This window comes from Vicugna pacos, chromosome X (genome assembly GCF_048564905.1).
Source record: "Vicugna pacos chromosome X, VicPac4, whole genome shotgun sequence".
Classification (NCBI taxonomy): domain Eukaryota; kingdom Metazoa; phylum Chordata; class Mammalia; order Artiodactyla; family Camelidae; genus Vicugna; species Vicugna pacos.
This window is the reverse complement of record NC_133023.1, coordinates 63,925,079-63,939,861: the sequence shown is the minus strand read 5'-3', so window position 1 is coordinate 63,939,861 and position 14,783 is coordinate 63,925,079. Positions and strand designations below refer to the sequence as shown.

The following is a 14,783-nucleotide window of genomic DNA, read 5'->3' as shown; positions in this document are numbered from 1 at the left end:
TTTTCTGCTGCAAGAAGAACTCTCTGCCTGGGGCTCTGACCTCCAGGATTTTATAAGACACATATTATTAGTTCAGCTTTTCCACAAGTATGGTGTATTGAGAGACTTAGTTGAGAGTACTTTGTCCTCAGCTTTCTTACCACCTACATGCTTCACATATACACTCTTGCATTTATTTCTGATTTGGGGGAAAGTCAGGATAAACTTATCATCTGTTTGATTTTACTAAACTCATGATCCCCCCTGCTTCCTTAAAAATGTTTGTCTGGATTATATTTATTTCTTTCAGTTAAGAATTAAAATAATTTCCTTTTAGAGAATGCCATGCTGAACCTGGAAACAGTTTGCCTCCCCAGGGCTGAGAAGCCCAACTCTGTGATTTTGAACCTATTACTGAAACAGTGGAAAGAAACGAATAACATATTGACTATGGTGCTATTTAATTTGTTTGAAGTGGCTTCTAATTTCTGATTTACCATCTCAAAAACTGATTTACAGCCAATATAAAGCAGAAAATCCTATTCTTATGATAGCAACTGAATTATGAAGACTTTCCCTGGTTCACAATGGCTAGAACCACCCACAAAAGAGTTACATGAGCTAAAAATGAAAAGTACCATATATTATGGTTGTTCTCATATAATTCTCAGATGGTGCCCATCCATAAAGGCAACTAAATAGCAGCATCCAGAGTAGGGTACGTTTGAACAAGCTGAATAATAAATGTTCCATTGGACATGATTTTAGCAGTTCTAGAGGAGATAGCAAAGGGATATGTGTATGGGGAGGGTGGGGATAATTTAAGAAAAATTCAAATTATGAACTCTTCTCCTCACTGAATCTAGCCATATCTTAAAAACTCAGTTTGATATGTTTGTTACTCTGCATTCTTAACTCATTGTAGCTCTATTCACAGAATATAGAATAGAAAACTGGCTGTCGTGTCCTTCCTGTTAGCACTATCCAGATGGCTTTCCACTATACTGTGCCAGCCTTACTCATAGAGTGAAATAGATGGCCAGCTCCATGCAGTGATGTGAAAAGCAGTAAGGGGCATCCCATTCCCAGAGTGTCGTCTCTTCCTTAGCTTGGCACTCCTTTCAGTAAAGGATTAACAGCCCTTGTTAGAATATAAATATTCTCTGAAATGGGCAACATATTACACACTCATCAGTATTAACCATCTCAACTAACTTTTCCTTGAGCAGGATTCTGAGAAAACGGGACAGAAGACAGGCAAATGTTGACGATGGGAGAGGAAGGAACTGACAGTAGTGGTAAGTAGGAAGAGAAAATTGGAAACTACAGTATTTTCCCCCAGGCATTTCTGTCAATGGGAAAGAACTGAATGAGAGGGCGTGGAAAATTTGGAGACCTGCCAAAACCAGGAAGGTAACAGAAGACTTTAATCTTGACCTCCTTCACCATATCTGTCCCCAATTTACCTACTTGGACATACTAATTTGGGGGATACATGCACATTAGCATACAGCCCAATGCTCTGGCTATAATCCTGATCATAAAGCAGCTGCTACTAAATGGGAGAGTTACAGAGCTAGCTGCTTTTTTCCTCCTCTTTAATAACTCATTAACAACGGAAACCTCAGTGTTTCTTCTGCAAAGCAGCCACAAGGTCTGCTTCAATCCCCACAATTTCTTTGTGCTTTTCTAATTGTTATTCATGGCCAGTTTGGTTACTTGGGTTCAAATTTAAATGGATTTAACCTTAGCTTTAGGCATGACAGATGCTATTCCACTGAAAACAGAATCTTAAGATTGACCAGCAAACTGCTTAGAATTCCAAAGGGGTCCCTAGGCCTCCCTTTGACCCTGCAGGCCTGGTGAGCAGTGAGGTGAGAAGATTTCTAAATCTCCATTGCCTCCTTCTCACAATTGTCTATGCTGTGTGCATAAATCTTACCTACACCCATGCAAATGAGAGAGTGACATATCGAGGATAATAAAGAGCTTTTTACAGTGAAGAGCAAATTGTCAGATGGGCCTTCAGAGCAGACATAGTCAGTTGTGTGTACAAGGAATAGAAAGTATTAATTCCCAGCCTCTGACTTAATTCTCTCACTCTCCCTCTCTGGTGCCCTGGCCTGGCTTCATGCCTTCTGAGGACAGTATTATTTCAGCAAATGCATTTTTAGAATTCATGTCATCTCTTCAAAAAGGGAAGCACATGATTCTGAGGGAAGAGTGTGTAGGATGGTTATGAAGGCTTTACCTGAAGAGATACAAATGACAGGCTAATTTGGCTTTCTGTTGATTGTTTTGTTTCAGACTAAGGGCTGATTCATCAGCCAATTACAGTCAGAAGACATGAACACATGAGTGGGCTTACGTGAGACTAGAACTTCAGACCCATCAAAGTTAGCTAATAGGTGGCTACTTGCTACTAGTCACAGAGTACCTTGAAATGGTGCCTCTCTGCCCAATCTTCAATATAAAACTTCATAAGGAAGATAGGAAGGGCCCAGGAAATGAAGGATAGAATCAAAGTATAATAGAGTCTGAGGATGTTAGAAATCTGGAGAAGCCACTGTGAAGATTTCTGTAATGTTTAATGTGTCTGTCTGGTATCACAATTCTTATTTAAAAGTTTCACAATGTTAGAATAGATAGAGTACTAGATTGGGAAATAGGAACTCTAGGTCCTAGTCCTACTGCTTGTACTTGTGTGAGGACTTAGAAGTACCTTCCCATTTTTCACAGCACTAAAATGAGGTAGCTGGATAAGGAGATCTCTAAGGTACCTTCCAAATCTAGTGTTTTGTGGGTACACACCTAGGGTTTTCATGAGCAAAAATTCTACTAATCAAATAATATCCCAATAAGGTAGCCCAAAGCAAAACGTGCAAATATGTTGTGTTGGAGCCTAGGGGGAGAGTGGTCTTTGAATTTCTTTCCTCCTCTGAAGTTTATTCCTGCTATTTCTCTTAGCTTTGTGCATGCTTTATCACCTAGCTCCAAATTATACTTGTCAAAATTCTGCTCTCCTTTGAAGCCTAGCCCAAAGATTAATTTCACAATTGCATTTTCTCTGCTACTCTAAAGCAGGAAATAGGCTCTCCTTCTTCTGAGTGCCTGTAACATGCTATCTGCCTTTCTCTTATAACAGTAATCACAGATCTTCATATTGGTTGAGTATGGCTTTTTATCCCTATTACATTGAGACCTGAAACAAGATCTTACTCATTTATGTCTTCCACATTTTCCTGTACCTAGCATATGAGGTGTGTTCAATAAATGAGACACTGAATCTCTTCAAGCCAACATTAGGGAGCATCTCATCTCTCTGAAATATGATAGCACATTAATACAGGAACATAAGTATATGTTATTTTCAGAAATATCATATTTAACTTTTATTTTAATTTTTAAATTTTACATTTTACAATTTCAGACTTACAAAACAGTTGCAAAAATGTACAAAGAATTCCCAAATACCCGTCCTTAGATTCATTGTACATAACCCCAGCACAATTATCAAAATCAGGAAATTACCAATGATCCAATGATAGTATCTAATCTACAGACCTTATTTAAATTTCACCAATGGCCCCATTAATGTGGTTTTTTTGTGATCCACCATCTAACTCAAGATCACATGTTACATTTACAGTTGTCATGTCTCTTTAGTCTTCTTTAAACTTGAACACTTAGTCTTTTTTGTCTTTCAGAGCCTTGACACCTTTACAAAGTATTGGCAGTTATTCTGTGGAATGTTCCTTAATTTACGTTTGTGATCAGATTGTGAGTTTTGGTAAATATCATAGAAGTGAGGTGTGCTTCTCAGAACATCATATCAGGAATCATATGATGTCCATTTGTTCCATAATGGGTGATGTTACTAACTTTGATCATTTGATCTAGAATTTCTCCACTATAAATTTATTATTTTTTCTTTTCACAATTAATAATTATTTTTTATATAGGGGACTACTTTGATACTATGTTATTATTCTGGTGTTTGTCAAATAGTGGTTTTATATTTCCATCATTTTTTGTACATTTAGTAACTGAAATTCCTCTAGCAGATAATGAGCTTTCTCTTCTCTCCCATTTATTTACTTATTCAGTAACTTATATCAATATGGACCCACAGGTTTTTATTTTATATATACAATGGGTTATAATCCAACATCCTCATTCTTTATTTTGCTTGAGCCAACTTTTAAGAGGAAATTCTCTGTTTTGATTTTAGTTTTTTCAATTTTCTGACATAAGAGTAGCCATGTGAAGCTCCAACATTTGATTAGAGTGACACAAAAACCAAGAGACCCATTTTTCTTAAATAGTATCAAATCATGGGAACATCTAGTACAAAATCATGCGCCCAGTGAATATACAAGAAATGTATTTTTTTATTACTGAAGCAGGTAATTCTGAAGCCTTGACAAAATGAAAGCCCAAAGTTCTGTTTATTATGAGTAATTTTCCTTTGGGGCATATGTCCAGGCACTATTCTGTTCTTCATTGTAGATATTGAACACTGAATCAAATTCTTTGCATGTAAGAATTGTCTAGAGGCACTGCTCACAGAACAAGGTGGTAAATAATGTTCGCATTGCTTCAAAATGAGATTGGAACACTCATGTGTGTTACTGTGCTAAATTTAGCCTTGCTTGAAGGCTACTAAATGCATACATCTCAATGTAGATCTTGATTAAACACTGATAACTGAGACAGAAAAGAAAACAGAGCTTGGGCCAGGGTCATGACCCTTCCTGTTGGTAGGGAGGGAGCTTAGAAATAGGGAGAATGGTGAAATAGAGAGCTATTTGCATGAGCTGATTCTCTCCCTGTGACTCCAAAGGGCAGAAAACAACCCACAGTTGCCTTCAAAGCAGTCAAGTGAAGAAAATAATTCATTAAGTGAAAAGAGAAGGAAGAAGATTGTTTCTTTCCTGTATGTTCTGGCTGACCTTAGAGCTACAAGCTGGAGAGTCACACTTCAGGTAAGTAAGGTTGTTCACTCTAAGTGGGATACGGTAAAAAGTGCATCTATTTGAAATCCAGTCCACAAGGTTCTAACTACTTATGAACTAGAAAATGTGATATGGTAGATGCAGGATGTATCCAGGTTTTGTAGGGCTTGAACTGTATATAATATGGCATGCTTTATTTAAGAAAAATAATAAGCACAATTTACTTGCAAGTTTTATACAAGCATGTGACTATGTGAACACATTGCTAAGGTGCCTCTCAGAGCTTTGGAAGGTACCTATGCAAGCCTGAAGCTTCAACTTTATTATAAGAACAACCTGATGTGAAGCTCCAATAACTTTTCTAGCCTGCTGCAAGTCTATAGGCTTGACCGCCATAGTTCTAACCAGATCTAGAGATGCTGAGAAGAGACTGTATTATTTCTGTTGGGATTGCAGGATCACTGGATTGCTTTTGTAAAAGTGGACTGTCCTGTGGAAGCCACTGTCCCAAAGCAGTGATTTGGTAGGTCTCCTGTAGCAAAGGAGTGGTGGAGGAGAAAAAGGCGGATAAGTCAATGATATGGGTGGATGATATTTAAAAGTGTACTAACAAATATAATTCATTGTGGTCTGTGACTTTATGGTATTAATTACATGAAGATTTAACAAGAAAGGATTGCATCTAACAGTTTTTGAACTTTAACCTTTCTCTTTAGGTGATTTAACCTAAATCACCTCTCTCTGTCTTTGTAATCCTGAACTTCTGTGTCCCTCTGAAACATGTGCCATTGCAAATACTTTGCAGCTTTTAGGAAAAATGCTAAAAGTTTAGGTCTAACCTCATCTATTAGTTTTAACTGATTATTAGCATTTCACAGTTACTCCACAGGGTTTATAAAATAAGAGGAAACAAGAGCATTTTATTTTGCTTCATTCCAAGACGGCAAAGAGCTTTGGGGAAAAGAAATGACTAGACTTTCAAACTTTCTGAGAAAGAATGGGTATTTCTTGTAGTATGAGTTACTCCCTGGTTGGAGGATACAGGCTAATAAACTTGTGATATCAGATATTTTCATTATTTAAGAAACTGAAGAGTGCAATGTTCCACACTGGGAAGCCTGGCATGAGATGTATGACCAGACTATGTCCAAATACACTCAAACTACAAATAAGCACATAGTTTATACCAGTGGTTCTCAAACTGAGGAATTGCTTGGAACTCTTTTGTAAACTCTTGATTCACAGTCACCATGGGTAACGTTGTGGTGTGGGAGGTCTGGAGTGTGGCCCAGGGATTTTTATTTTTTTCAAACATCTTGGCTGATTCTCATACAAGAGGAATTAGACAATAGCATGAGAAACACTAGCTTAAGCTATTGACAACACTAAAATTGGTCTGTGGAAAGTTTGTTTGCCATTTCTAGGATCCTTTCTATAGCTAATGAACTTATTTTTCTCACTGATATGCTTTACTGTAGTAAGGCAATGTAAAATAGTGGTTGAGTGCTGATACTAGAACTGAAAAGACCCATGTGATCATTTCAGCTGAGTGATCTTGAGCATATTAACTCTCTGAGCCTCATGTTCTTAGTCTGCAAATTAGAAAGAAAATACTATAATCTTGCACTACTGGGGACTGTTGTGAAGGGTAAACACATATAGAGCAATTAGCATAGTGCCTTGCACATGAAATCATGTGTGTATTTATAAGTTGTTATTGTTATTATAATAATTTAGCATCAATCTTGCTGGTAGGCTGATTATCATGTAGATGAGTGGAAGAGCATATTGTTTTCCTGTGAACCCAGAAAGGGACTTAGCAATTGTCCCACTGCATGTAAAGGAAAGAATAGAGTCCACAAAACTTGGGACATTTGTCTTTGTGATTTATGCAGTCAAGATGGAAGCTTTCCCCAATCTTATTTCCCTACACTAATCCTATTGTAAATAAACCATTTCTTTCCTTATGTTATCAGTTGAAATTAAAAAAAATCACCTATACAATAAAATATAAAACTCAGAAATAGACTGAAATTAGTTTATGTATATATAGGATTATGGAGAATGAGAGGAAGGCTTCTCACTGTCAGAGAAATACGTTACAAATAGGAAAAAGAGAAGGGCTAGAATGAAACCTGTTGTGTTGGGTTGGAATTGGAGATGAAAGTCAGAAACATCGATATGAATTCATAGTTTGTTTAATATGTATACAGACAGGTAGATACCGAAATACTTATAGATCTGTCTGCCAAGGAGAGCCTAGAAGCAATGAACCTCAGTAACAATGAGTACACCTAGCTTCCAAATCTTGGTTTATAATTACTATTCTCTAATAAAAGGAATCAAGATGCCATGGAGAAATTTCTGACTATAATGCTGGGGCAAGGAATACAAAAGACAAGCCTGAAGCATTTCCTTTCCCAGAAAGTAATGATGTGCTCACTAAAGAAAGATGGCATGTCATAGGAACATAAGAGCCACCCTGAAGGAGATCCCAATAGCCAAAACTAGAACAATCTGATCAGGAAAAATAAATAATGATACTATTGGATTATAACCCATAGAATAAAATAAATATTCCTCAGTCCATACTTTGTGGAAACAAGTAATTAGATAAATAAATAAATGAGAAAGAAGAAATAACTCTTCCTTTTAGAAGAATTTCATTGAATACATGTAGAAAGAATGAGAGGAATTTTTTTAAAATCACCCATTAAACAAAAATTACAGTAATAATTGTTGCAAGCAAGAATCATATATGGATGTGTAAACCAATGGGCAAAAATATGAGAAACAGGATATCTGCATAATTTCAAAATATCTCTTCCACAAGATATATATTGGTTACAAAAGAGGGTGGAGGATACTAACTATACAGTGTAGAAATCTGTCTGACATCACCTTAACCAAATTATCAAAGTTAACATGACCAGTGTAAGACATATATCTGATGAACAGAGAAGAATATGTCACCTCTGTGGTGTTCATACAAAAATACATAATGTTAATCTAGCATGACCAAGTCAGGAAAGACTGAGGAACTATCACAGACCAGAGGAGACACAGAAGACATGACAACTAAGTGGTTTGTAGCATCCTGGAGAAGAAAAGGTGTATTCCTATAAAAATTGGTGGAATTCATAAAAGGTCCACAGGTTTGTATGTTATATATTGTATAATAAATAATATTGTATCAGTGTTAATTTCCTAGTTTTTCTAAACAAGTATCTTCCATTTAATAAAAATCAGAAACATTTGCTTGATTTCCTATGTGAGTATTTTCCACTCAAAATCCAGTAATTAAACAGATTTCTCCCCTCACAGGATGTAACAATTTTCCAAAACAGATTACTTCAACAAGAAATTATTTTGAACAACTGTTGATTGAAAACTCTCAAGTGAGTTAAACTTAATTTAATAAATTTATCCAGCCCCAATAGTATTTTTCTTGGATATCGTATCCGAAATTCACAACTTTCACATCACTAAAAATTATCACATAAAATGTACTACCACTAGGATTTTCATCTTATGTTAAACAGCAATAGTACATTACACATAAACCAAGGTAATATTTCACAATCTAGAGAAATGTTTTATTGTTATTATATTTTATTTTTTGTGTATTTTGTGTCAGAAGTCTACTAAGAAATGAATAGTTTATGTTTCAGGGAAGAAATCTGTTGATTGTCTACTTAAGTAGAGACTAAGATTTAGAAAGCAAATTTCTAATCTTCAAATGTTAGCCATCTCAGGTTGAGATTTCTACCACAGGGTAGAAATCTTACTTATGGCATGGCCCTGGAGTATTAATATCTTTGCCTACATTGCCTACTGGTCTCAGTGGTCATGTAAAAAATGCTAGTAAAACCAATGTTGGTCCTTGTGGGAAAGTGTCAATGCCAATAATGTGTAATCAGTGATCTTTGAATATATTCAATGTTGGTTCACAAAAAATATACTCTGGAGCAATGTGTGCTCAGGAATCAGAAACATGAAACTTGGAGAAAAATCTTGATAAGCTCTGTCAAAATATTTACCTGTTCCCTCATTGCTCAAAGCAGGAGTGCTGAATCAGTTACATGCTAACAACATGGGTGAATATTTAATTACTAAATTAAACTTCATTTACCTTAAATTAGTTGAATTAATAAATTGCTTATTCAACAATCATTCCCAAACCCTAAAAGTAAAGATAGAAAATATAAATGTAAAACATTATTTTTTTTCAGGACAGTTCTCTCCCATAACTTAGAAGGGTACTAGTTGGTTAAAAACTATAGTCACCAATTGTACCGGCTAATTGGAACTGTGAATGAGACATATTAACATACTGCCATTGGGACCTCAACTAGAATATCAGAAAATCTGTCTCTCTGAACTTTTTCTTCTCTTGGCAGTATCCCTTTTTCACTCCCCTCCCCTGTTACCTTCAGGTCAGCTTTTAAGTGCTTCTTTACATCCCCCTTTCCTCATCTAAAGATATCCTCAGCTTCTTCCACGTTCCTGAGAATATGCCTGGCACATGGTAAACACCGTAAGTGCTTTATTGAATGAATAAACAACAGATATTGGAGAATTAGCAGTTTATTAGAGGAAGATGCTTTAAGAAAAATGGTGCTTTCTCACTGTAACCTGAAATCACACCAAACAGGATCCTCCTTCTCTTCTTACTTATGAGTACAGTTTCTAAAATCAGGAGAAACCTAAGTAGATTTAAAGTCCCTTGATTTGATTTTAACTTCCCAATAGTTAGTCTCCTTTCAGATCACAGACTAGACCAGAAATAGATTTGTGGAGGGAAAGGTATATTGCTTATTTTGGTTCTTAGGTCTGTTGACTGTAAAAAAAATGCATAACCTAAAAGTTGAGAATTGTGTTTTATTTGGGGCATTACTGAGGATGATAGCCCAGGATACAGCCACTGAGGTAGCTCTGAGAAACTGTTCCAAAGAGGTAAGAAAGGAGCCAGTACATATAGGAGTTTTTGCTGAAAACAAAAACAAGAGGCTGGAGGAATAACTCTCCCAGACTTTAGACAATACTATAGAGCTACAGAAATCAAGAAAGCATGGTACTGGTACAAAAACAGACATATAGAACAATGGAACAGAATAGAGAGTCCAGAAATGAACCCACAAAATTTTGGTCAACTCATCTTCGACAGAGGAGGCAAGAATATACAATGGAATAAAGACAGTCTCTTCAGCAAATGGTGTTGGGAAAACTGGACAGCAGCATGTAAATCAGTGAAGCTAGAACACTCCCTTACACCACACACAAAAAGAAACTCAAAATGGATCAAAGACTTAAACATAAGACAAGATACAATAAACCTCTTAGAAGAAAATAGAGGCAAAATGGGACCTAATGAAACTTACAAGCTTCTGCATAGCAAAGGAAACCAGAAGTAAAACAAAAAGACAACTTACAGAATGGGAGAAAATTTTTGCAAATGAAACCAACAAAGTCTTGATCTCCAGAATATATAAGTAGCTCATATAACTTAACAAGAAGAAAACAAACAACCCAATCCAAAAATGGGCAGAAGACCTAAACAAACAATTCTCCAAGGAAGAAATACAGATGACCAATAGGCACATGAAAAAATGCTCAATATCACTAATTATCAGAGAAATGTAAATCAAAACTACAATGAGATATCACCTCACACCAGGCAGAATGGCCATCATTCAAAAATCCACAAATGACAAATGCTGGAGAGGCTGTGGAGAAAAGGGTACCCTCCTTCACTGCTGGTGGGAATGCAATTTGGTGCAGCCACTGTGGAAAACAGTATGGAAATTCCTCAAAAGACTAGGAATAGACTTCCCATATGACCCAGGAATCCTGCTCCTGGGCATATATCCAGAAGGAACCCTACTTCAGGAAGACACCTGCACCCCAATGTTCATAGCAGCACTATTTGCAATAGCCAAGACATGGAAACAGCCTAAATGTCCATCAACAGATGACTGGATAAAGAAGAAGTAGTATATTTATACAATGGAATACTACTCAACCATAAAAACCGACAACATAACACCATTTACAGCAACATGGATGCTCCTGGAGAATGTCATTCTATGTGAAGTAAGCCAGAAAGAGAAAGAAAAATACTATATGAGATCGCTTATATGTGGAATCTAAAAAAACAGACTCATAGACATAGAATACAAACTTGTGGTTGCCAAGGGAGCAGGGGGTGGGAAGGGACAGATTGGGATTTCAAAATGTAGAATAGATAAACAAGATTTCACTGTATAGCACAGGGAAATATATACAAGATCTTATGGTAGCTCACAGTGAAAGAAATGTGACAATGAATATATGTATGTTCATGTATAACTGAAAAATGGTGCTCTTCCCTGGAATTTGACACAACATTGTAAAATGATTATAACTCAAAAATGTTAAAAAATAAAACATGTAGTTGAACATCACAAAATTATGGCTCATCAAAAAAACAGATATACAAGTTAATGATTTTAGTCCTTTTCTGTGTATGGGAAGATGGGTTCATTGTTTAAGGGTGTGGGGAGGGGGCGGCTGTGGTGGCTGATGGCTTTATGGCCACAACATCCTTTGTTCACTGAAATGGCAGATGACATTCTTTGTCCACAGATCAGAAGTAAAATAGAACTCATTTTGGAAAAGTCCTGACATGTTAACAGATATTGACACTTCTTCAGAGTCTCAAAGTTTATTTGTTGGTATAGCCATTCCACTGGCTTAGTTTATTGTTTTTCTGGCCTGAATCAGGACAGTGAAAGACTTGAATCCATTTGACAAATATGTCAGTTATAGCAGGAACTGCAATTTCCAACTCTCAGGGGAAGTCACACTTTGTTGTAATGACTAAAGAAATGAGAAAGAGGCAGACAGACTTGGAGTGCCAAGGGAAATAGCAATGTGAGGCCAGTGACTCACACATCATAATGGGGGGCTCTATGTGAATACCATCAATACATTTCCTTTTGTTCAGAGCTAGATTTCAAGTTAAGTCATTTGAAAACAAATCAAATGGTTGAATGTGAGGCACCTTGGATCTCACTGTACAAAGTACACTTCTCAAAACAGTCACAGCTCTCTTTAGAGAAGTTGTAAAGGAGAATCTTCACATTTTGATTCTTTGAGTTACATATGTGACTGACCTTTGGAACCAGTATCAGCTGAGGAAATGTTACACTTGGGGCTCTTCCACTTCTGTGTGAAGCGCATACTAAATTCTTGAGTATATCCTATCAACAGGTAGATGCCTGAGTGATATCATTTGGAAGGTCCATTCTTTTTAATGGGAATCATAGATACCTCTAAAAATGAAGAAAATTAATTCTAATAACCTAGCTAGAAATCAGAAACTTTATGCAAAAGAAGTAGAGGGATGTCTTACAGAACATGGGAATCCCAGAGGGTATCTCGCTTCACATAAAAATCCCTGCCCAAATAACTGGCTTGGGGTCACGGAGAGGTTTCTCCTCTCCCTCTTGTAGTTTTCCCTGTGCTCTACTCCCTGCTGGGATGCTTCTCCTACTCAGCTTCTATCCCTATCTCAGAATTAGACAAGCTGGAGGCTAGAACTCTCCCTTAATTTTACTGCTACCCCTACCTAGATTTTTCCAGAGAACTCAATTTTCATATATTCTGATTTATCTTGAGGTGGTACCAAGGTCAATTTTGTTATAAAAATAAACTTTAAGAAGACAATTTGTTAAATAAGGCACAGTTGTACTCGTGGGAAGAACAACTCTTTAAGACACCTATACCTTGAGGGTATTTGTTTGCTAGAGGCCCAGAGGGAAGGTGGTATTAAAAGCAGCAAGAATTGACTGGGGAAAGGGGTGCAAGTGACACTCCAGACTAGCCAGTTTTGCGTAGGGCTGGATTTGCTCTCCATTCCTCTACCCTTCTTAATACCCTCCCTTTCTTTTATAACCACCCCTTCCCCCCATGGAGGTGTCCAACATATTTTCCTATGGATTTCTACCTGGGTTTTCATCCCTGATTTTCAAAGCCTGTAGGGTTCCTCAGCCCCTACTAAACTCCCCAGATTCTGACAGCAAAGTCCTTTTTAAATCTTGGGAGCTAGTCTGATTATTCTAACTAAAATGATAATGACTTAAATGTTCTCCTTCTGAGACAGAGAGTTTGTATGGTAATGGATGACTTTAATGGATTTACTGAAACCTGAGACTCTATCAATATTGAGTCCAGGCCACACTGCCTGCCTGTGGGGAAAGTAGATATTATTGAGACCCTATCCTTGGTAGTCTACTTTAACAACCATGACAGAAGCAGTAAATGGAGTTAAGGAGGTGGTGAGCAAGTGGAGGCAATTATGGTAGTAATAAGAGCTACCATCAACATTGAGTTACTATGTGACAGACACTTTTATATGCAAACCTATAAGGTAAATACTATTTTAATTGACCTTTTTGCAAATGAGGAAACAGGCATATAGAGATAGGTTAAGTGGTGGTGTCACAATTTAAACCAAGACAATCTCGCTCCAGAATACACATCCTTAACCACTATGTTACACTGTTTCTTGACATGTGAATTAGAGATTATATATTTATTATCCTCACAAAAGCTCCACAAGGTAGATATTCAACCTCCACTTTACAGATGAGAAAACCAAGAATTAGAGAGGTTTAGTAACTAATTTGATGTCACACAGCTAGGAAGTAGTACTTTTGGTGTTCAGAACCATGTCTGCATTTCTAAAAGTCCACATTTCTAAAAGTCCACATTCTTTAAAGTGCAACCATGATGGCACATTGCTTCTGTTGGTAGCCAGGAGGCTTGCTTTCCATTTAGGTGTTGCCTCCAAATCACTGTGGTCCCCTGGCCAAGTCACCTTCTCACCTTTAAAATGAGACAGTTTGGCTGAATGATCTCTGGTAACCTTCCAAATTTGAGAGTCTATGAGACTAATTAGCTCATCTCTGTAGGCAATAGGTCTTTGCCCTCTGTGTTGAAACAGAGGATTGAAGGTTACAAAACTGCTTACTTCTCATGAACTCAGTGAAGGACATTCTGTTTAAGCTTCAATAAATGTTGAAAACACATCCTTTTTCTAATAAGTTACTGTAATGGCTGAGAATGTTTTACTGCACATTACAAGTTGTTAATATGTATATGTATATGTAGTTTACTGAGAATGAGGTTATCGATCTTATGATACACTTTCATGTAATGGCCAAAACATTTCTTCTAGGCTCAATAGATCTTGGTGAATCATCAACAGACTGAAAAGTTGTGAATCTTTTCTTTTCTTGACTGCTTGCCCAGGGAGAGACATCACTTCTCATCAATCCCATTCTCTGCAAGAAAGTTGAAACTGCAAAAACTTTTTATACTTTCTTTCTAGTTATTAACCCGGTGTGTCGATATTTGACCCTGTGAGAATGCAGTTCCTTCACTAATACAAAACCAGTGTGTGGTTCATTGGACTTTTACCAGCAGACAGATCAACCAGCAAGTTATTATTTAAGTCTTTCACTTCTCTCATACTCCCAATCAGAGTGCTTGTTAACAGTAAGTACACTAGAAACTCAACTTTACCAGGAACTGAAAGTCCTAGATCACATTGTGATGCAAAAATCCCAGACTGTTAGCCCCTGAAGGAGTTTTGATATTATCTAGTCCATCTCCCTTATCTTAACAAATGAGAAAACTGAGCTCCAGAGAGGTCATATCAAGAGTTTGGTCTTCAGAGCCTCTTCTCCCTCCACCCCACCTTCCCATCCCAAAATGCTTTCTTGTGTCTGTACCTTTTGCTAACACTTTCCTCCACTTTAGATATCCAGTCAATGAATACTGGCTTCTGAGGAACCCATCTCATAC

General features: G+C 37.0%; 1 protein-coding gene across 1 annotated transcript in view; it reads left to right on the top strand.

Moving 5' to 3' along the window:
• HDX (highly divergent homeobox) overlaps positions 1-1,270 on the top strand; it is a 184,626-nt gene extending 183,356 nt beyond the window's left edge. Inside the window, exon 10 of the mRNA XM_072955848.1 lies at positions 1,209-1,270. Coding sequence (XP_072811949.1) covers positions 1,209-1,247 — 39 coding nt within the window. The 3' untranslated portion in view covers positions 1,248-1,270. The remainder of the gene's footprint in view (positions 1-1,208) is intronic.
• The last annotated feature ends 13,513 nt before the right edge of the window (positions 1,271-14,783 follow it).